Source organism: Zosterops lateralis (assembly GCF_965231275.1).
Source record: "Zosterops lateralis genome assembly, chromosome: 8".
Taxonomy (NCBI): domain Eukaryota; kingdom Metazoa; phylum Chordata; class Aves; order Passeriformes; family Zosteropidae; genus Zosterops; species Zosterops lateralis.
Window position 1 is genome coordinate 25,916,110 of NC_139768.1, and position 22,432 is coordinate 25,938,541.

The window sequence follows — 22,432 nt, forward strand, 5'->3', positions numbered from 1 at the left end:
CCTCCTTTGCCAGGCTGGAGGGGTGGATGATGCACCCCGACTCAGTTTTCCAGAAGGGCTCCATGCTTTTGCATTTTGATGTGACCCCTAAATTCCAAAGTATTCCTGTGCCCTGGTGAGATGGCTAGCAGCTGAAAATGTGGATTTATGGAATTTAAGTGGGTTTTGAAATGGAAGTGGTCTATCAATAAATTTTTGTAAAGTTAATGCTCTTAAGTTGGTTTTGTTTGTGTTGATAAATTAATAATTAAAATTAAATGCACAGCAATTAAACACATCATGTAAACCACCATCTCTGTCCTGTACTTCTCTCCATTATCACTCTGATTTTATACCTTCCAGATGACTTATTTTATCCAGCATATGTGGAAAATGGAAATTCAGGTGGGCTGTGCAGGGCTGAAGCAGGATCAGAAACCACCTTACAGTGCTGTTGAGCTGGGAAGGAGCAGCTGGGAGGTGCCATAAATGAACTTTTTAATGCTTTTTCCCCCTTTTCTCTCCTAGGTTGGTACAGGGGTTACACACTGCGGAAGAAGTCCAAGAAGGTGAGTGTGTCCAGAGTGTGGTCCTCATGGATTTTGGCTCTGGGTGTGTGTGTTTGGTGGAGCTGGATCCCAGGTGTGCACTGGTATCTGCTGCTCTGTGTCCTCAGCCTCTGCTCAGTGGGAATTTGTCAAGTTAATAAAAACTGACTTTAGCAAGGCCTAGGAGATGAGTGGGATATCCAGCTCTGGGGTCCAAAGCAAAGATGTGGAGCTGCTGGAGAGAGCCCAGAGCAGACACCAGCATGAGCAGAGAATGGAGCAGCTCTGCTGGGAGGGCTGGGATTGTTCAGCCTGGAGAGGAAAAGCTTTGGGGTGACATCATTGTGGCCTTCCAGGACCTGAAGGAGCTACAGAAAATACGGGGAGAGACACTTTGGACAAGGGATAGAGGGACAGGACAAGGGGAAATGGCTTTTAGCTGAAGGAGGGGAGATTTAGATGAGATATTGGGAAGAAATTCTTCCCTGTGAGAGTGAGGAGGGGCTGGGATAGAATTCCCAGAGCAGCTGTGGCTGCCCCTGGATCCCTGGCAGTGCCCAAGGCCAGGCTGGAGCAGCCTGGGACAGTGGAAGGTGTCCCTGACCATGGCAGAAGTGGAACTGAATGAGCTTTAAGGTCCCTTCCAAGCCAGGTTATTTTATATTTCTGTGATCCCAGTCTTTGCAATTTAAAGGTAAATCAGTCACTAGATCTTGACATGCATCATCTTTTTTTTGTGCAGTAACTGCTGCACCAAACCTTTCCTCAGTAAAACGTTCAGACCTTGATGCTCTCCTTGGTCTGAAGAGGCTGACACTGCTGCTGTTAAAAGCTGCATTCCTGCTGAAATGCAGCCTGCAGCAGTTGCAGTTGGTGAAATGCAGTTGCAAATGGAGCCTGACCTTGGGAATTTTCAGTGGTTGCCTTTGGAGAGAGGAGGAGGAGGCTCCTCCTGCAGTGGAATTTCAGCGTGCACCAAGGGCTGCATTTACAGCAGCTTTGCTGAAATGAGAAGAGAGGAAACCACACAAATACTGGTTGGAGCATCGTGTTCTTATTTTTTGAGCCTTTTACTTCATAGTAGTAATTAAACAAAATTAAACTTCAGGCTTTGCTGCTATTTTTTTCACTGGAACAGTGCAAATGCCACGTTTGCTTCCAGAGGTGTGTTTTTAGTTGTTTCCATGTCTAAAAGGAGAGAGTTAGGTGGTTCATCCTACCCGTTTCTTTACCAGGCCTGAGTTTTTATTCTATTTTTGTACTTTCCTTTTTTTTTTTTTTTTTTTGTGTGTGTGTGTGTGAACACATTGAATTTCTTACAAACCATATTTCATGAACGTGCTTTTTACAGTCTGAGAAGCAATTTGACATTTTTCTTGCCTTAAATTAATTCCACGTGTTGCTGCATTTGTCTGACTGCCACTAAATTTAGTGATTTTTAAATATTTTTCTAAACTTGGGTGAAAATGCCCATGCACTATTTCCCCCAGTGGCTTCCCAAGAATTTCTGTTATTGCATTCCCAGATGATCAGAAAACTGAACTCCTACCTTGAAGGGTGAGATGGTGGAATTTGCTTTATCAGCTTGGCTTGGATTATTTTAAAAATGCTGTTTTATTTCTGGCCTCTTGATTAATTTAGAATATTTTTTCAGAGAAGCTGTACAATAACATCTTTAAAGAACAGGCAATGCACAAATTCAATATATATTAAAAAAGTCCCAAACACAACTCTTCTGATGTGAATGGCTCTGCACACCCAGCAGTGTTTTTGGCACATTTTAGGTAATAAACACAACATATTATATGCAAATGATTATATAACACTTTTTTTTCCTCTCCAAGGGCATATTCCCTGCCTCCTATATCCATCTTAAGGAAGCAATCGTTGAAGGCAAAGGGTAAGTTGGATTTGAAAAGAACAAAACTCCTTTTTCCTGTTTTATCCACATCATTTCAGTGCATTGCCAGGTAACTTACACTTGTTTCCAGGTCATTTCCTGCCTCACTGAGAAGTTACTTTGTTCCTTTCCCCATGTGTGCAATAGTTTGAGCTGTATTTATTGTTCAGCAGCTCTTCAGATCCTTATGTATCAAATCAGCTTTGCTGGACATCCAGGTAAATTCTCTAAGATGAGTATAAAAGTTGAGTTAAAAACCAGGAAGAAAAACCCAACCATATCCCAAAGGAAAAAGGAGGTGGACTGAAATTAATAAATCATTACCCAGGTATGAAATGGAGTGAAACAGGATTAAAATATTTTATTCCTTTGTGCCTGATTTATTTTTATACTCTGTTAAATATGTAAATGATCAAACTACTAATCATGAGATTGCTGCATAATGACATCTTCCTTGCTGATTGCAAAACTGCCTTTAAGTACCCCACTTCTGCAATATTCAAAGATCTGGCTGGTGTTTGTTACTTTCATGGCACCTCATCTTAAATCATACAGAAACTTTGTGGTAAGGAATTGAATCTTAATTTTTCGTTGCAAGACCAATATTTTGAAAAAAAGAACAATTAAAGAGGAGTGTGGTGGTATTGAAGTTGGGCACATCTGGTGTTTTATCTTAGTTGTTTCTCATAAAATAAATAAGTAATGAATGTTACAGTGAAGTGTGCATTGGTATCCTTGAGGGAGTAGAAATGAGGAGAGGATGGGAAAAATTTTTAAGGGTATGGAGGGATAGGATAAGAGGGGATGGCATTAAATTGAAGGAGGGCAGGGCTGGATGGGATTTTGGGCAGGAATTGTTCCCTGGGAGGGTGGGCAGGCCCTGGCACAGGGTGCCCAGAGCAGCTGTGGCTGCCCCTGGATCCCTGGCAGTGCCCAAGGCCAGGTTGGAGCAGCCTGGGACAGTGGGAGGTGTCCCTGGGTGGCAGGAGGTGGAAAAAGATCATCTCTGATCCATTTCAACCTAAACCATTCCATGATTCCATAATCTGAGCACATCAAAGCACCTTTTATGTAGTGTGGCTTTACTGGTGTCCAGGGCTTCAATATCTGATAACGTCTTATTTCTGCTTATAAATTTATAACAAGTGATGCTGATTCCAGCCCAGTTCTATTCAGTTCCCTTTGGAAATGAGCAGTTCTTCCTTAGGAATCATTCTCTAGGTCAGGTGATTTAGATTAGATATCAGCATAAAAAATTCCCCAGAGGAGGCTGCTCTGTGCACTGGTGGTGTCACCATTCCTGGAATTGCTCAGAAATTGTGTGGATGTGGCACTTGGGGACATGGCTTAATGGTGACCATGGTGGTGCTGGTCACACTCGATTACCTTAAAGCTCCTTCCAAACCTTAACAATTCCGTGGTTCTTCATTCTCACTGAAGCTGCTGCTTAATTCAGCCTCTTTTTTAACTCTTCCTCTTCAGCCAACACGAGACTGTGATCCCCAACGAGCTGCCCCTGATCCAGGAGGTTACCACCACGCTGAGGGAATGGTCCATCATCTGGAGACAGCTCTATGTGGTGAGGACAGCTCAGGAAAACCTTCACACTGGGGGAGTTCTGTGGGAAAAGGGGTGCTGGGAAAGGGACAGGGAGAAATAGGAAGGAACTGCTATTTATGAAGGAGCTCTTAATGAATTTCCCCTTCTGTTGTTGTTTCTAAAGGCTGCTTTCAGTGCTGAACGTTCATGTGGCATCATCTCTGTTAAAGCACAAATCTCAGTAGCTTTTTTGTGCTTGTTGAAGTACAAATCTCTTACCTGTTTCCTCAAATCTCTTGATTTTCTTGTGCAGAATCAGTTTTTTTAGAGTGTTACCTCGATCTAGCAATAATTTGTTGAGTAGTTACAATCCCCTTTTTGTGTAGGTTTTATCATAGAAAATGTTTGATTTTTAAAGTGTATACAGATTTGGAGTAATTTAACATGTAATTTTATTAAAGGAATTAAAGAAATGGTTTTTAGGCTGTTTCTTAAGGCTGTTGGTCTCTGTTATGAAATAACTGAGTATTTAATGTTGAATTTGTGGGTGTAAACTGAAAGCTTTGTAAAATTACCAGTGTAGGCCTTTAACCTCTCAGTATTCCTTTACATAAAGTTGATTGTTCCCAAATTTTGACACCTTAACTTGCATACTTGTTTCTATTGATACACTGAGGTTTCAACCACAGAAGAACATATTCTTAGTAATTTGTAGTGATAATTATTGATATAACAATTATTGATACTCTCAGATGGGAAGATATGAAAACAGAGGGGAAAGTGCACATGAATAGGATCAGGAGTTCAAAGTTACATTTAAATAAGTGCAGTTCAGATAAAAAGTAAATTTAAATAAGTTCAGTAAAGCAAGGCCTGCTGTGGGATTTAAGATACCTGGCCCACACTTGCGATGCTCTCATTGTGCAAGGTCACTGTAACAAGATAATGGGAACACGAAATCCCTTTATTTAAAGCAGGGTTTAATGCAGTCTCTGTTTCCCATAAATATGTTTGAAATCTTGTATCATAAAAGTGCAAGCTGTGTAATGAAGACACCGAGTGGTAATGAAGACATTTGTGCTGACTAATGTGGCTTTTAATCACACCCATGAAAATAAAGATTAGGAGTAAGAGTGTAATGGAAATGATGTAGGGTGGCAATATAGAAGATGAAGGATAATATCTCCTATGAAAAGAAACAGATAATGTATTAAAGAGAAAGCTTTAAGGAGTTGGAGTAGCAGGGAGTTTGTGTGCTGAGGAGCAGACAGGCAGAAATAAAGGAGGAGGAACAGAATCTCATGAGGGCACTGGGAATAGCTTTGCCCTTGGCTCCCTTGCTGTGGAATCCCAGAATGGTGTGGGATGGGAGGGACCTTAAATCCCACCCAGTGCTACCCTCTGCCATGGGCAGGGACAAATTTCACTATCCCAGGCTGTGCCAAGCCCCAGACCCATTTCCCACCCTGGCAGTGTCCAAGGCCAGGCTGGACAGGGTTTGGAGCACCCTAGGATAGTGGAAAGTGTCCCTACCCATGGGCTGGGGTTGGGATTTAAGGTCCCTCCCACCCCAAACCATTCTGGGATTCGCCAGCAATGGAGCCAAGGGCAAAGCTGTTCCCAGTGCCCCCATGAGATTCTGTTCCTCCTCCTTTATTTCTGCCTGTCTGCTCCTTCTCTGCTCCTCAGCACACAAACTCCCTGCTACTCCAACTCCTTAAAGCTCTCTCTTTAATACATTATCTGTTTCTTTTCATAGAAGATATCATACATACAGTTAAACAATACTTGAGTGCTTGGCTAATAATTTTGGGAGGTTTGGTTTACTGGCGGTAACTGGCTTCAGACTGGGCAGTCTGCAGACTTGAGGGATATTCCATGCTGTCCCTGTATTGAATATCGAACCCCATTAAAAGGCCACATTTATGCCTTGATTCAGTTTGTAATTTGTGTTTGAATCTTGAATGGATATTGAGTTTTTGTTTGCAGAGAGGAGAGCAGGGGATGTGGAATGGTTCCCATCTCTCTGGTTTATGGTTGCCTGCAGCCTCAAAAATCGGGAACCTCTTCCCCATTTGGATTTGTCTGTATTTAGCTCCCAGCCATATGTGCCTGGTGTGTCTTTCTCTGCTACATTAAAGAGCTTTTAATAATGGGTGTTTTCTCTCTGTGAAGGTTCTCCCACTATAATCAAGACAGCTTTTGGATAATCTGAACAGACTGAAGTCTTTAAGTTTCACAGTTAGATATCCTTTTCCCAGAGTCTTGGAGTCATTATGTTCGTTTCTTGCATCTTCTGCAGTTTTTCCTTGTTTGTTTCTTTTTTTTTTTAAGTGGAGAATTTTATTGTAATTAATTAATTATTCCTAGCATAGCTGAGTGTTGCCAAGGAAAGTTTGCATATGCTGGGGGCAGTATTTAATATCCACAGTTGCAGCCTTTATAAACAGCTGAGGTATTTAACTTCCTATCAAGTTTAGGTCTTTCCTGTTATTTCACTGTCCTTTAAAAGTTACCTGTGGACTTGTATGGCACTCCAGTGAGGATTTTCAAGTGTTATTGTGGAGGTTTAACCAGAGAGAGAGAGGATTCTCCCATCTGTTGCATGACTTAAGCCTCTTGCTGTTCAAGTGCAGCATTTTCAGTCCTGTTCTGCTCAGTGCAGAGGGTCACTGAACAAAGCTACCCTGGAGATCAATAAAAGGACTTTTTCCCCTTGAATGCCTGGAAACAGCATGACCCAGGTTATAAGATAACATAAACTCAAGCTTTTACACTGATTTAGCTCCTTAGAGCTGAGTGCAGCACTCTGAATATTCTGTGCTGTAGGAAGTTAGATTCCTGTTTCAGAGCTGCTGTAGACTTACCCTTTGAATTCCTATTTACAATTGCAATTTATCCTGTGTGTTCCCAAGCCTTCAAACCTGATTTCTCCTCCTTTTTTTGCCCCCCAACTACAGCAGGACAACAGGGAAATGTTCCGCAGCGTCCGGCACATGATTTACGACCTGATCGAGTGGAGATCCCAAATCCTCTCCGGGACCCTGCCCCAAGATGAGCTCAAGGAGCTGAAAAAGAAAGTGACTGCCAAAATTGATTATGGCAACAGGTTTGTGAACAGCATTTTCCATGTTTTTCTGCCTGAAACCAGATCACCCTGTGTAAGACACATCAGCTGTCAGTGAATTCTTGGAGGATTCTTTTTTTTCCTTGTAGTTGTAGATGAAATATTTGTAAATTCACTCTTCTGTTACAGCAAGATAAAGATTGAAGTTGAGGCAGCATCTTTAAAGTATAATATGTAAAGTGGAACCCATCTCTCTCTCTTGATGGTATCATCAATTTGATCATGGCATGAAGCTGTAATTTTTTAAGGCCAATTCAAAAGTACAAGTACTGCCTGCCTTGAAAATAGAATTTTCAACTCCAGTTGCTTCTGTGGCACAAACAGTTGTCGCCCTCTGAGCACCACCAGCTGCCTGTGCCCTCGAGTCACTCAGCTGTAATGTGATGTTGAAGGATTTGGCTCAGAAGCACCATTTAGCTCTTGGTTCCTCTCCTTCCACAGGGTCCAGCTGGGTAGCACAAGATGAGCAGGGAGATTTCATAAAAGAAAGGAGATATTTAGCACAAGAGAGTGGAACTTGGGAAGGAGATATTGTCCTCAAAAAGCAGTGCAGGTTGCATGTGTTGGATATTTTAGGGATTCAGATGTATTTTCTCCCCAAATGGTTAGCTGAGTTTAAAGAGAAATTTTGTAAACACAAGTTTTAGATTATATTTAGATTATCTTAATTATTTTAGATTATTTTATTGTTTTAGATGATTTTATTATTTTAGACTGTTATATTTAGATTTTGCATTTTGATCAAAAATGAGAAATCAAATCTCACTCTTCATCATTTCAAGCAGTGTTTTGAATACTGAGAGACAATGTTGTTGTTCTCCCTTCAGTTCTGCCCATTTTGTGGGATTCTGTTGTCCTCCACACCTGGGGAGTGAAAGAGTTTTCACCAACCCAGTCTTTAAATGCTTTGTGATGCAAATATCTCACTATATTTCAGTTATTTGTGTTTAATTCCTTCGGAACTGCCAAAATTGCAGTATTTCTGCTGGTGTACTTTATCAGCAAAAGCTGTGATTAATAAAAAAGAAATTAAAAAAAATAATCAGTAACTGCATTTGGTCAGTAATTATAATTTGTAATCTGAGATATGGACAGTGGTACCTCCGCAGACAATTAACCAGATGTTGGGATTATTTGTTTGGCTACTGGATTTTCACCATCTGCCCAAGGGCTTGGTAAAAGTTGCTCTGAATAACCTCCAGATGCTCAGCCTTCAAATCCAGTGGAACATCTTGTGCTATGCTTTGTATTTGTAATGTTCTGATGGGCTAATTAAGTGATCAGAATGTTCTCTGGGGAGTGCAGGAGGGAGGTGAATGTGAACTTCTGAGTAAATCCTCACCACTGAAAGATAACATATGTTCCTAATAAAACCCTACATTCACTTGTGCCTAAAAGGAGCATGAATGGGGATTTTAGGATCCAGACAGAATGAATTCATTATCTGCTTTGTAAATACTGGGTGATCTTTGAGGTCCCAACCCAAATAATTCTCAGTGTTTTCTGTCCTAATCATATCCTGACTTTTCCTGGCTGGTGAAATGCTGATTTGGAAATAATTTTTTTTTCCTTCTATAAATACAGATAGAAGTTTGGCAGCATAATGTCAGAATAACTGAGGAAGCAAAAATGGCTTTAGGAATCTGTATTTTTAATATCTTTCTGAAATTGGGTCAGGTAATTTTCTTGTGAAAATGCTGCCTTTTTTTTTTTTTTTTTTTTTTTTTTTTTTTTTTGTTCAGTTGCAAATATCTGTAACTGGGACACTTAGGAAAAAAAAAAAATCAGATTTTTTTTTCCCCCAAGCATCATTTGCAAGATAAAGGCTAAAACAAAGGAATTGAATCAAAGGAGGGCTTGCTTCAAGTCCTTTGACAGCCTGTGCAAACATTGGTGTGTTGTAGTCTGGGTTATGAGAGCTTCCCTGAATTTCTGAGCTTTTCCCCTGGCCCAGGCAGTTTCTCCCATGGAAGGACTCAGACAGTTCCAGTGCTCTGGGTGTTTCTCCTGCTGTGGCTGCTGTCCAGGGAGCAGTAGGAGGGAGGAAAAAAATCAGCTTTGGCTGCTTTTCTGTTTGGTTTCAGTGCTGAAACCATTTTCTCACCAGAAAATTCATCTGGGAGTGTGATGTTCTGGGGATGCTGGAGAGGTTTGTGGTGCCTGGGTCCAGCTCCAGAGCAGAGCTTAAAAATCTGCTGCCTTCACTCTGCAGCTTGAGTGATCTTTGTGTCCCCTGCAATTAATGCAGTGCAGTTATTTGAGGGGGGTTTGGTGTTGACCCCTCTCAAGGGTTTAACACTTCCAGGAGTGGGAGGAGTGAGGAGGAATCCTCCAAGTCCATGGAAATGTTTTGTGTGCCACAGCTCCTGCTTCCAAGTCCTGGCAGGTTCTGCCCAGGGGGAATTTACTTTCAGATAAATCATGAACCCCCTGTGTGACTTACCAGACACAGCAAATTTGGTTTAAGCTCATTGATCAAACATATTTCAATTCTAAAGTTAGAGCTCTCCACTGGGAGAGCTGAGCATGGAGTTAGAAGGAAATAGGGACACTTTTATTGGAGTGGAGGTGACAAGGACAGTCCTAGGGAAGGGACCTGTTTTTTAACCCTTGGTGTACTGCTGCCAGCACTGTGGAAAAATGTGAAAGGTTTTTCCTGAGGCTGGATTGGATTATGGCAGAAAGTTTCCTCTCTGCAGAAGGTAATTATGGATGTTAACACTCTGCTGACAGAGATCTGGCTTCAGCTTTAAAAAAAGGAAACAACTTTTGCCTCATCTTTTGGGGTGTCGGTAAAACATGAATTTGCAGTTGGAAGAGAAGGTGGAGTGGGAGACATGAGCTGTGTGTGGTGGGACTTGGTTGTTCAGACTGTTGGATAAATCGGAGGAGGAGACCAAGTCTCTGGCAAATTGATCTGTTTAAGAAATTGCTTCCCCAGCTGTTGTGCTGTTTCATTTCTATCAGCTCTCCCTATGCTGTGGGAATGAGTGACTTGGATCTCCAGGCTTGGTGACATGTTAAATTGCATTATCATGTCTCAAATCATTTCTTTTCCATCCCGTGTCAGGTGTGCAGGTTGAACACTTGGCAGGTGGTTTTTAGTCACTCCTTTGAGCGCTCTTAATCCACAAACATTTTTTTTTCTGTCTTATTTAGAATTCTGGATTTAGATCTGGTGGTCAGAGATGAAGATGGCAACATTTTGGACCCAGAACAGACCAGCACCATCAGCCTTTTCAGAGCACATGAAATTGCTTCCAAGCAAGTGGAAGAGAGGCTGCAGGAGGAAAAAGTAAGAGACTCTGTGGCTTTTCCCTGTGAAACACAAGGCTGTAAACTAATTGGATGACTGTTATTTTTAGCATTGGTAATGAGGGATTTGATGTGTTTATGAAGAATTCTCAGGCTTAAACATTTTATAAGAATTTTTATGTCTTGGGCTGTTTTTTTTATATCCCTTAAAAGGTTTAGTAGAATTTATGGTTTAGACCTGTTTGGATAAATCAACTAGATTTGTAGGTTAATATCAGAGATGTGTATGTGAGAGGTTTGTAAGTTAGGTTGTCTTCAAAATTTCTGTTTGAGAATCACAAAGAATAAAGTCCTTGTTCTTGTGTAGTTTCTTTATGCCAATCCTAAAAACTTGTCATTGAAATAAAAGGGGCAAATTTAAAGCCCTTCTCAGTCTTGAATTGTCAGCACCTCTGCAGTTCAAAATCCTTGTTTTTAAACAGAACTTTTCTGTTTCTTTTCCTGTTGCGTGTTCCTGGATTTTTTTCAGGTATATTTGAGGCTCTATTTTTTTCTCTGTTTGTCTCTCTCTACATAATAACTGAAGACATTTTTGTCTCCTTTTTCTCTTTTTTAACTTTTTCCTTATGGTGTGGCACTTCAAGATAGATCCAGAAAATGCTGTCTGTCATAAAACTTAACCAAAAAAAGATCACAGTAGCAGACACTCAATGGAAACCTCCTCCTTTCTGGAAGTCAGGAAAGTTTTATAGCAGTTGGGTGTCTGTTAGGCTAAGTTCAACTTTATTTTGTTCTTGAATTGCAGTCTCAGAAGCAGAATATTGATATCAACAGACAAGCCAAGTTTGCTGCCACTCCTTCATTTGCTTTATTTGTAAATTTAAAGAACGTGGTGTGTAAAATAGGAGAAGATGCTGAAGTGCTGATGTCTCTGTACGACCCACTGGAATCCAAATTCATCAGGTCAGTGCCATTTTTGTCTGTGCTTACTCAGGGATGGTAGGAAGGGAGTTTTGGGGCTTAGCAAAGTCAAATTGCTGTGAAAGGCAGGGGCAGGTCCCTTCACTTGGAGCACATTTCAGGGTCATGCTGTGCTTGTGGTTCCCTGGGAGCAGATGGAAATTCAGAGGTGAACACACTGAACACACCTGCAAGGGCTGTGCCCTTGCTGAGCTGCGAAATTCCCACACTTGGTTGCTGAGAAGCTGCTTTCTTTATAAAAATAGCGTGCACTAAGGGAAATGCCAGCCCTCCACTCAACATTTGTTTCCTTAGGATAAGGAAATTGAGTTGAGAAGTCTTCTGTAAATTCTGAAGTTGATTTTATCTGCTTATGTTAAAGGGCATTCAGTGATAGGATGTGGGGGAATAGTTTTAAGCTGAAAGAGAGTAAATTTTTATGGGATATTAGGAAGAAATCCTTTCCTGGGAGGGTGGTGAGGCACTGGCATGGGTTACCCAGAGAGGTTGTGGACTCCCAATCCCTGGCAGTGTCCAAAGCCACATTGGAGTGGCTTGGAGTGCCCTGGGGTAGTGGAAGGTGTCCCTGCCCATGACAAGGGGGTGACACTGGTTAATCTTTATGATTGCTTCCAGCCCAAAGCATTCTGTGGTTCTTTCACTCTATGATTTAAACAAAAAGTCTCCAAAATACTGTTCTTTTCAGTGAGAACTACCTGGTGAGGTGGTCGAGCTGTGGCCTCCCCAAGGACATTGATAGACTGCACAACCTGCGGGCCGTGTTCACTGTGAGTACCCTGGGAGTGCCCTGGGTGTCACCAGCCTGGGGCACCTCTGCAGGGGGGAAACAGCTGGAGAGGGGCTCTGGGACAAGGGATGGAGGGACAGGACCCAGGGAATGGCTCCCACTGCCAGAGAGTAGGATGAGATGGGATACTGGGCAGGAATTGTTCCCTGTGAGGGTGGGCAGGCCCTGGCACAGGGTGCCCAGGGAAGCTGTGGCTGCCCCTGGATCCCTGGCAGTGCCCAAGGCCAGGTTGGACACTGGGGCTTGGAGCAGCCTGGGGTACTGGAAGGTGTCCCTACTGATTGCTGGGGTTAGAACACAATGATTTCTAAAGTCCCTTCCAACCCAAACCACTCTGTGATTCTGTGCTGTCCAAGGCTCACATGAGACTTTTCTCCTAAGTGGCTGCTAAATATTCTCAACATCTGGGAAAAACCAGAGTGAATTTTTGAACTTTGACTTACTAGAAATGGTTTGGCCTCCTAAGGAATTAATTGACACAGAACTCCAGGAAGATGTTTAAATATTGTTACAAAATCTCCTCTGAGAGCACTTTTTGTTAGAGGTTTGCACAGCAAAGGCAAATTCTGAGCAGCAAACCCTCTGCCTGCTGAAATGGAACTTGAAATTCAGCTATTAGAGAGCAACCTGATGTTACTACTGCTTGTAGGACCTGGGCAGCAAGGACCTGAAGAGAGAGAAGATCAGTTTTGTGTGTCAGATCGTGCGTGTGGGCAGGATGGAGCTGCGGGACAACAACACGAGGAAGTTGACATCGGGGCTGCGCAGACCCTTCGGGGTGGCAGGTACCCCTGGGGTGGATCTCTCCATCTCCTGTTCAATTCTTCTGTGGAAATTGAGTGGTGGAACTGCTGGGGGGGGGGGAGGCATTTATAAACTCAGGGATTGTTCCAAATCTCATCAGCCTGGTTGCTGTATCCTGTACCTTCCAGGGTTTGTGTTGGCCGAGATGCCAAAGCTGGTTTCCACCATGTTACTCTGTAGACAGCTCTGAAATTTCCACAGCTGATAATTCCACCCCTCTTCTGAGTCACTGTGGCTTCAGTTCCTCAGGGGGTTCCCTCTTCTCCCATTTTTCAGTTCACTCAGTGCCCTTGGTTTCTCTTTGCAGTGATGGATGTTACTGACATCATTAATGGGAAGGTTGATGATGAGGACAAGCAGCACTTCATCCCATTCCAGCCGTAAGTAGGGAGCAGTTGCAAGAACAACTAGGAGTGAAAAAAATGTTTCCAAGCCAAAGTTAAAAGATTTTAACTGATTTAAAAACAAAAAAGCTAATATTTTAAGTTAATTTATTTCCATTTTCTCCTGAGTAATATTGCTAATATATCTTCCCTGATAATTAGCTATTAGCTGCAACAGAATCCCCAGAAACTTGGGGTTTTTTGAGTTTAAAGCATGCATTCCCAGTTCTGCAGCCTTGTTTTCTTTTTGTTTAAAGATGTCAGGGGGAGAATGTATAAGAGGTGAAATTAAAGTTCATTGCTGGTTTTGCTCTGCCCGAGATCAATAGACATCATGTTCCATCCATAGATCCTAAGTTTTTATTTCCATGAAGTGAGGAAAGGTAGAAGGGATTAGGCAGATAAATTTACATGAAGTATAGATGCTTCGGTTTCCCATTGTGAGAAATGCTGGACTGCCATCTGTTCCAAAAGGCAAAACATAGTTATGGGAGCTAAATTCCTTGATTAATACACTAATGGATATTTAGGTGGGCTTCTAGTAATATTTTTAAAAAAAGTTTGGTGTAATAAAATCTTAAATTAACTTTGTTTTGAGAAATAGACATAATTCAGGAAGCCCTTGTGGTTTTAAAGTGTAGAGCTGCACACTGCAAGGTGTGCAGGTCCTGCAGATATAGGGGCTGTTAATGACAAAATCAAAGTACAATTCCATTTTTGAAGGAAAATGGAGTTTGGGGAAGAGAAGGATACGTTTCTTGTTTGGTAAACAACAGCAAAGTTGTTTTTTAGCCAGTATGCAATGAAAATGAACCTTTCAAAGGGGGTGCTAATGGAACATCCAGTTTTCTGCTCCATTAGCACTGATTCATTTTTCCTGTTACATATACACAGAGCTTTAAAAAGATGCACAATGTGATTTTTCTTTTTCCCGTGTAATAAATGAAAATGTTCTCCTGAAAGAGTCTATCCCAAAGGATATGAATAAGGTGGAAACAAACACAGAGTGAATGCCAGTGTTGTTATTTCCAACATAGACTTAGGCTGTGTATATGAGGCACGTTTTTTTTCTCCTCATCCCATGCTTTGTTTCTGTTGTACCACATGCAATTCTGTTTTCATATCTTTGTTTGTATTCATTCACTGGCCACCAGCACAATGGCTGTCAAAAGCACTTGGCAAGATTTACTTCAGTGCCACCTAATGCTGCTGTTTATTTATCATCCCCATCTTCTCATTTATTCACTGAGTTTGGGTTGTCTGCTCTTCTCCTCCTTTTCCCTGTGAGATTGATGGGAGCTTCTCCTTCAGGCACTCCACCTGTGGAATGACAGAGGTGACCCTGGAGGTGTTGCAGGGCCCAGTCTGCTTTAAATTTTATCTATATTTCAATATTGATATAAAAGAGAACTGCCTGTGCGGGTTTTCACTGCTTAACTGGGGGCTCTCAGGTGGGAGACCTCCCCCTGCTCCCTGAGGACTGTTCCTGTCCCTGAGGGAGCAGAGCCCTCACAGCTGTGCTAGACTCTCTGTGGTAGATCAGCGTTCTTCTGATTAATGATCTCCCTCTGTCTTTCTTGTTACCTTTCCTGTCCTTTGTCCTGCGTTGACTAATAAATACTCTTTGTCACAACTGTGATACGATCTTTTGTGTTCCCTTGTCACTGTGACTTCTGGTTTTCTGTGCCCCTTTGTCTCCTGGTGTTGGTCGTCATGTGCATCCTCCAGGCTAGCGTTGGATGACGCCATTCGACACAAGCAGCTGAACATATCATCCCGTTTTTCACCCAGGGTGGCAGGGGAGAATGATTTCCTGCAGACTGTAATAAACAAAGTGATTGCTGCTAAAGAAGTCAACCACAAGGGGCAGGGTAGGTACCGCTCTCCCCGTGTGCCTTGGTTTGTTGTGTGCTATGCCGGGTTTGGTTTTGGGATCAGGAAGTTAGTTGTGTGGTTTGTTCCTCCCTTCCCCACTGTTGGATTGTCCCTTTTTCTGACCCAGAGATGGGGCAACTGAGAGATGTTTTAAAAACTTTTATTCCATTTTCTCATGTGAAGGGTGAGACAGTGCAGATGTTACAATTCACGCCATCACAAATCAGAAGCCAACCTATTTCTTAATTACAATTATTATAATTACATTATAAGTGTTTTTTGGCCTATCAGCTTTTGCCACACAGTGCTGTTAATGCCTTAAAGTCAATCATCTAAAATTACCCCTCGTGGGTCCTACTACAGTGCACCTTTCACAGTTTTGTTTCTCCAAAGTATCTGATCTATTTGCAAAGCCATAATTTGAAACTTGTTTCCAGTTCCATTTCTGTCTCAACAATGTTTGTCCTATTCCATGGCATTTCTAAGTCAGCATTTTTAATCTCAGAATTTACATACGGATGCAGAAGATTATGTGAACCTTCTGTCAGGATTTGAGAATTCTCTAGGATGCAGAAGATTATGTGAACCTTCTGTCAGGATTTGAGAATTCTCTAGGATGCAGAAGATTATGTGAACCTTCTGTCAGGATTTGAGAATTCTCTACAAATCCATTTCCCACACCTCACCCCTCAGGGCGCAGCCTGCTCTTCCCCCTTCCCCATAATTTTCCCCCTGCATGTTGTAGCATTGTTCAGCTCCTGGATGTGTTTTTATTTCTGCTGGGGAGGGTCCAGGGGGAGCCACAGAGATGATTAAGGGTCTGAACATCTCTCTGATGAGCAGAGACTGAGAGAGCTGGACCTGGTTACTCCTGGAAGGAGGAGACTGAGAGGGAATCTCATTATTCCATGTAAAGACATCCAGAGGGTGTCAGAGGATGGGGCCAGACTGTTTTCAGTGGTTCCCCAGGACAGGATGAGGAGCAGTGGCCATAAACTAAAACACAACAAGTTCCACCTCACCATGAGGAAGAACTTCCTGCCATGAAGAGTGGCAGAGCTCTGGAACAGCTGCCCAGTGGACTTTCCCTTTCTGCAGAAGTTCCCAACCCACCTGAACACGTTCCTGTGTCCCCTGCTCCCCCTGACAGGACTGGATGATCTCCAGAGGTCCCTTCCAACCCTGCCTGTCCCATGACTGTGATGCTCTGCTGGAGGTGATGACTCAAGGACTCACCTCTTGTGCCCTTGAGCTGTGGATTTTTGCCTCTCCATGCTGGAGGAAGGGATATTCCTTTCCTTCTCTTCCTTCCTCTTGTTTTTCCACTCTGCAGCTGCACTTGGAACATTTTGCTCCTTCAGGAGACCTGAGCTCACAGGAGGTGAAGAGGGAGCCAGAGCCAGGCAACCCCTCTGAAACCTTCCCTGGTACCTTCTTTAGGGCACTGCTCTGGGTTGATTTATTTTTGTGTAAGATCTCATGATCGTGATATGTCTATGCCCAGTTATTCTTCTGCTGGCTTCAATTTTTTCTGAGAATTCAGGATTAATGTGGAGTTAAGCTGATTAATATGGAGTTTCCACCAAACACTGTGTGAATATCTGTATCAGTCCATATGTGAGCAACCCCTGGAAAGCTACACACTTTTCCCTGATTTTTGCCTTAATTAATAGCGAAGAAAATTTTACATAAATCTTATTTTTTAGATTCTCCTTTAGCTAATGAGGAAAAGTTTTACCTGCTTCCCCTCCTTGTTTTCACCTGTGGCCAGTGTGTGTCCCATAGGAGGAAACATTTCATATCTTTGATTCATTCCAGATTCTTTCCCTAAAAAAGAATGCCTAAGCCAACGGAAAAAGGATTAAGGGTTGTTCCTTAGCCAGTCAGTGCAGGTACAGTTGCATCTCAGTGAAATAGCAGCTGTCAGAACCATCCCTGGCAACAAATCAGCCCAGAAACTCTTAGAGAGATGTCATGGAAGAGACAGGCTGCCAAGTGTACACAGAATGAATGTACAGTTAATTCTCTGAGAGGGTAACCCACAATTTATTTCATGGATGAATATTTTTGGGGTGTTTTTCATAGCTTTTAATTTTAGGATTTTCTTCTGCAAATTGCTGCTGCAATTATTTCATGCTTAAACTTGATTGCCAGCCACTTCACCAAGTGGAAGGCTTCTTTGGGTTGGGTTGCTTTTTGATTTTTATGGGGTTTTTTATTTTTTTCACTTTGGCATCTTTCTTTTTCCTGTAACAAATGTGCCTGATGTTAGTTGGCAAGCAGCAGCTTTTTAGTGGCTTCTTCTGCTTCCGAGCAGAAAAATATCAGCTGAAGCTGATGCTGTAGATTTGTGTGCTCAGAGCAGTAAAAACAACTTATGGGGTAGTGATCAATCAGTTTGGGGTATGGATCTGCTGGTATTGCTTGCTTGGAATCCTTGGGTTTTTCCATGCAAATCATCCTTGCTCCTTCTCTTTTTTTCCCCATGGAAGATAAACATCTCATTACAAAGAACATGGAACATAATCAGCAATAATTCTGTGTGCTGTACTCGTATTTTTGTGTGAAGTGATGAGATCTTTTGAGTGCTTTAAAATATTTTGGGGTATTTTTAGTAAAGGAAGATCAGTTATCTTAACATATGTTAATTATTTTAACCTTCTTACATTTTTCAGTTTGTGAAGCATCTAAGAATAAATCCCAGCAGTTTCATAATTGTGTTTTTTTTTTTTAAACAACAGGTCTGTGGGTGACTTTAAAACTTCTTCCAGGAGATATCCATCAGATTAGGAAAGAGTTTCCACACTTAGTGGACAGGTCAACAGCAGTGGCTCGGAAAATGGGCTTTCCTGAGATTATCATGCCTGGTAAGGCACTTAATTAATGCTGCTTTGTTATAGTTTAACCTGCTTTAAATGACTGTGTGTATGGAATGTTTTGGAGGAACAAAATAATTGCAGATGATTTTAAGGTATGTATGGTATGCATTATAAAAAAAAAGGATCATCAAAAGATATTGTCTCGTTGAAAATAAATGTAAAATACTTTGGTAATACCTGGATTAATAAATAAAGCTCCCACCCCCATCAAGAAGGCAGGAAATCCCAGTGAGAGTGGAAATTCTCTTCTTTTTTCCAGTTAAAAGAATGTACACAAATACGCATTTTGTATTATCCCCATAGCAAGGGCATATGTAAAACTTACCTCCTTTGCTGAATCCAAAGCAGGTTTTTGAGGCACAGGCTTGATTTAGAGATAGCAGCTCTCGTAGGGTTTGTACTAGGTTTGGATAATGCATTTGAAAGAGAGCCCACATCATCTTTTCTTAAATACATCTATTCTGTGCATGTTCAGTTCAGGTGTTTACAAAGAAAAAACCCAAACCAAAACCCATAAAACCAACCCAGAAACGTAGTGCTTCTCAAAATAAAAACTGCCATGAGCAAGAGCAGAACCCCCAGTGTCCTTTTTAGATTGATGAGCTCTGGAGGATCCATGAGATGTTTCCAGAGCCCATCCCAGTTCCAGATGTCCCTGTGGCTGCTGACAGATGTCTGTCAGATGTTTTACAGTCTCTTCTCCATGTGTGAGTGTCTCAGCACCTTGTTGCATCCTGTGTTGGATCATAAAATTGTTGGAAATCCCTTGTTACTCCAGCTCATTTTCAAAATTCCAAATTGAATTGGGGTGGAGCTGAGGAGCATTTTAAGACATAAATCTAAATTCAACCCTCCCTTGTAACCCCCAAGCCAGCAAAAACATCGAACCACTTCCTGCTGTAACAAATTAGAGACCTCTTGTAGGCTGTTAAAATATTTTAAATTGCAAAATACCTTTGTGTGGGATAAATGACTGTGTTGAAACATTTCCTTTCAATGAATACTGAAAGCAGTTGTGTAAAAATAAAATAAGTGGAAATGTGATGTTTTAAATGTTTTGCCATTGTTCTTGTGTGTTATTGGCTTCCCAAAACCTTGGGTTTACACTGAGATTTGTGAGTTATTTTGTGCTTTGCTTTCCCCTTGTAGGAGATGTTCGTAATGACATCTACGTCACCTTGGTTCAGGGAGATTTTGACAAAGGCAGTAAAACCACAGCAAAGAATGTGGAAGTCACAGTGTCTGTTTATGATGAAGATGGCAAAAGATTAGAGGTATTAAAGTATTTAATATCTGGGGGCTTTTTGATTTTGATATGTATCATGTTAAGCCTTTTCAACAGCTGTATTTGTCAGCTCAAGGTCCCAGTTTTTATTTTCAACCAAACTTTTGTCGCCATTTAATACATCTTGCCTCTTCAATGCATGCTTTTTGATACCAGTTTCATGAGGAGCATTCTCTCTTATTCTGACCTACTGCAATGATTTATTTTTTATTTCTTTGACTGAAAAAGTGGAGTTTAAATGACATAAACATTTCCCCTTTTGTTTGTTTTTGTAGAGTGTGATTTTTCCCGGTGCTGGTGATGAAGCCATCTCAGAGTACAAGTCAGTGATCTATTACCAAGTAAAGCAGCCTCGTTGGTTTGAGACTGTGAAGGTATTTAAACTGTTCAAATTACTTCTCTGGGTGTTAATGTGCCATTAATACAGCTTTCAATGGGAAACAAAACTGGGGAAATCCAGGACCTGTGTTCAGCAGGGCAAGGAATAGCTCAGCCAAGAAAGGCTTTGACTTTTATTGCATATTGAATTTTATTTCAGCCATTGCTCAGGATGACTGTTGTGGGGAAACTCCAGCATCTCTTCAGGAATGGTTTGCTCTATTTCCATGACGCTGACCAAGAGGAGAGCAGGATATTAAAGCTAAAACATATTTGCCATAGAGTTGGACTCATCACTGTTTGGGGAGCTGGCTGTGCTTTAAGCCTGCACATTTTGCTGGGGTAATAACCTCTCCACTGCCAAGTTTGGAAATTGCAGAGGAGGCTGATTCTGGAATCCATGCAGTCTGTCTGTGAGCAGGGGCTGTGTGCTCACAAGGGCCTTGCAGCTACTCTCCACACCAGAATTTTCCCTCCAAAGGTGCCCTTTTTGTGTTCATAGACAGAAAAGGGCTATTGGGGAATGGCAGAGGATGGATATGCTGCTGGGATTGTCACTCCTTCAGAGCACTGCTGGAAGATGTCTGGATGGGGTTAGGAGAGGCTGAAGGTGCTGCACTGAACATTTCCTTCCTCTCCCCTTGTGTTGGACTCATCCCTCTTTGGGGAGCTGGTTGTGCTTTAAGCCTGCTCATTTTGCTGGGTAATAACCTTTCCACTGCCAAGTTTGGAGGCTGATGGTGGCTTTCTGGAATCCATTCAGTCTCTGCAGCAGTAGGGGCATGTTGGAACCTTGGGCACTGAGAATTTCAGACTTTCTGTGCTGACAGGCACTGACCCCCAAGAAAACACTGTATTTGACCTGAGGTCTTGAAAGAGGCTTCCAAGAGCTGCTCCCCACACCAGAATTTTCCCTCCAAAGGTGCCCTCGTTGTGCCCACAGACAGAAGGGGACTGCTGAGGATGGATGTGCTGCTGGGAGTGTCACTCACTGATCATTTGGAAATGCTGGGGGATGTCTGGGTGCTGGGGGTGGGTTTGGGGAGGCTGAAGGTGCTGCCCTGACCATCTCCTTCCTCTCCCCTGGTGCCAGGTGGCGATCCCCATCGAGGACGTGAACCGCAGCCACCTGAGGTTCACCTTCCGCCACCGCTCCTCCCAGGACTGTGAGTAACTCAGGGCCTGGGTTTGGAAAGACAGGTGTCTGCCAGGGGACAGCCAGAGCTTCCCTTGGAATGGAGAATGTAACCCCCCTCCCTCTGAATTATTATGATTTTGAAATTAAGGGGCTCTCAGGCAAAGATATGGGAATAGGAATAACAGTTCTTTATTAGGAAAATTAAACTGAAAATGCAGCAGTACAAAAAACCAGTGACAGAGTCAGAACACAACCTGACCCCCTGTTGTTCAGGGTGTTGGTGTCAGCCCAGTCAAGTCCTCCTGCAGTGACAGATGTGGTTCTCTTGGAGCAGAGATGATCCTGTAGAAGGCTCCAGTGGTGCTGAGATGGGTCTGGTGTTCTTCTGGGAATCCAGTGCAAACAGGCTGTGCTGCTGTTCTCAATGCCAGGTTTGATCCAGGTGGGAATGCTGGGCTCCTCCCCCTGGGTGGAGCATCTCCCCATGGGATGATGGAATTGTCTCAGCCCTGCAGTGAGCCTGGATGGCCCATGGACAGCAGAGATCCCCTGGAGGGAGGATGGGTCCTGGAAGGGATAAAGAACAGAACACTGCCCCAGCTGGTTTAACAGCTGCCCAGTAACAGAAGACACCCATCCCCTCCCCCCGAGCCATGAGGAATGGGTCATAGAAGAGATAAAGAATAAAACACCTCCCCAGCAGGTTTCAACAGATGGGAATACATCTTGCACTGAAGCCAGGACACTCAGCTTCTCTTGGGAATCCTGCCAGTGCCTGCTACCAGTCACCTGGAGCAGGGATGGCATTCCCACATTCCCAGTCCAGAATTGATATTGCCATTGCTTTTAGTGCAGGATTAAATTTGTGATGTTTTACTTTGTTATATCTCAGCTCCTTTTTCCATTTACATCTTTGTCACTCTTACCTGTCCTGATTGAGTTTTTCCCTCCATACCCGTTTTTTTTCTCTAAAAGGAATAAATGGAATTTTTTACTGGGTTACTAATGGAGTAAAACTTTCTATTAGTAACTCAGAGGGCTGTGGTATTCTGTAGCTTAGAGGTAGGGAGTAGTAAAGATCTTCAACAAATGGGAACGTGAATGTTTACAGTTGGCTTAGCATCAGTAATTGAAGACTTTAGGATCCAGAAAAGTAATAAAATAATATAAAGAATGATACTTCTTAAGGAAAGCAATGTTCCAAAAATCAGTGCTGTTATTATCAGAATTATGATTGTGTGCTACAAATTATTAAGAGTCAGAAATGTTCTTGATGACTCAAATATTTACGTTGGCCACAAATATTTAAAAGAGGTCACCCCTAAATATTAAAAAAGCCCCTTTCAGGGCTTTCTCCAGGCTCCTTGGGCTGTCTCAAGGTGATGGCACTTTGCTTCTGGCTTTACTTCTCAGCTTCCTTTGTGATCCCTCCTTCAACTGTTGCTTTGTTTTATTAAACTTTTGCCAGCAGATTCGAGCAAGAACAAGCTGAATGCATTTTCTAGTTCCTTGGCTGCAGAATGGGTCAGCTTTCAAAAAACTGAGGCACTTCATCTGCAATTATGGACCCAGTT

At 42.3% G+C, this 22,432-nt stretch overlaps 1 protein-coding gene across 3 annotated transcripts in view; it reads left to right on the top strand.

Moving 5' to 3' along the window:
* The window catches only part of DOCK1 (dedicator of cytokinesis 1), a 265,225-nt gene that overhangs the window by 26,145 nt on the left and 216,648 nt on the right, over window positions 1–22,432 (top strand). The window contains exons 3-16 of one of the 3 annotated variants that reach the window (XM_083866350.1): window positions 508–548; window positions 2,372–2,427; window positions 3,910–4,006; window positions 6,927–7,075; window positions 10,253–10,388; window positions 11,154–11,311; window positions 12,015–12,096; window positions 12,766–12,901; window positions 13,228–13,300; window positions 15,032–15,174; window positions 17,920–18,045; window positions 19,207–19,331; window positions 19,618–19,716; window positions 20,814–20,886. In XM_083866350.1, coding sequence (XP_083722476.1) covers window positions 508–548; window positions 2,372–2,427; window positions 3,910–4,006; window positions 6,927–7,075; window positions 10,253–10,388; window positions 11,154–11,311; window positions 12,015–12,096; window positions 12,766–12,901; window positions 13,228–13,300; window positions 15,032–15,174; window positions 17,920–18,045; window positions 19,207–19,331; window positions 19,618–19,716; window positions 20,814–20,886 — 1,494 coding nt within the window. The remainder of the gene's footprint in view (window positions 1–507; window positions 549–2,371; window positions 2,428–3,909; window positions 4,007–6,926; window positions 7,076–10,252; window positions 10,389–11,153; window positions 11,312–12,014; window positions 12,097–12,765; window positions 12,902–13,227; window positions 13,301–15,031; window positions 15,175–17,919; window positions 18,046–19,206; window positions 19,332–19,617; window positions 19,717–20,813; window positions 20,887–22,432) is intronic. The other 2 variants (XM_083866352.1, XM_083866351.1) reach the window with 2 other exon arrangements.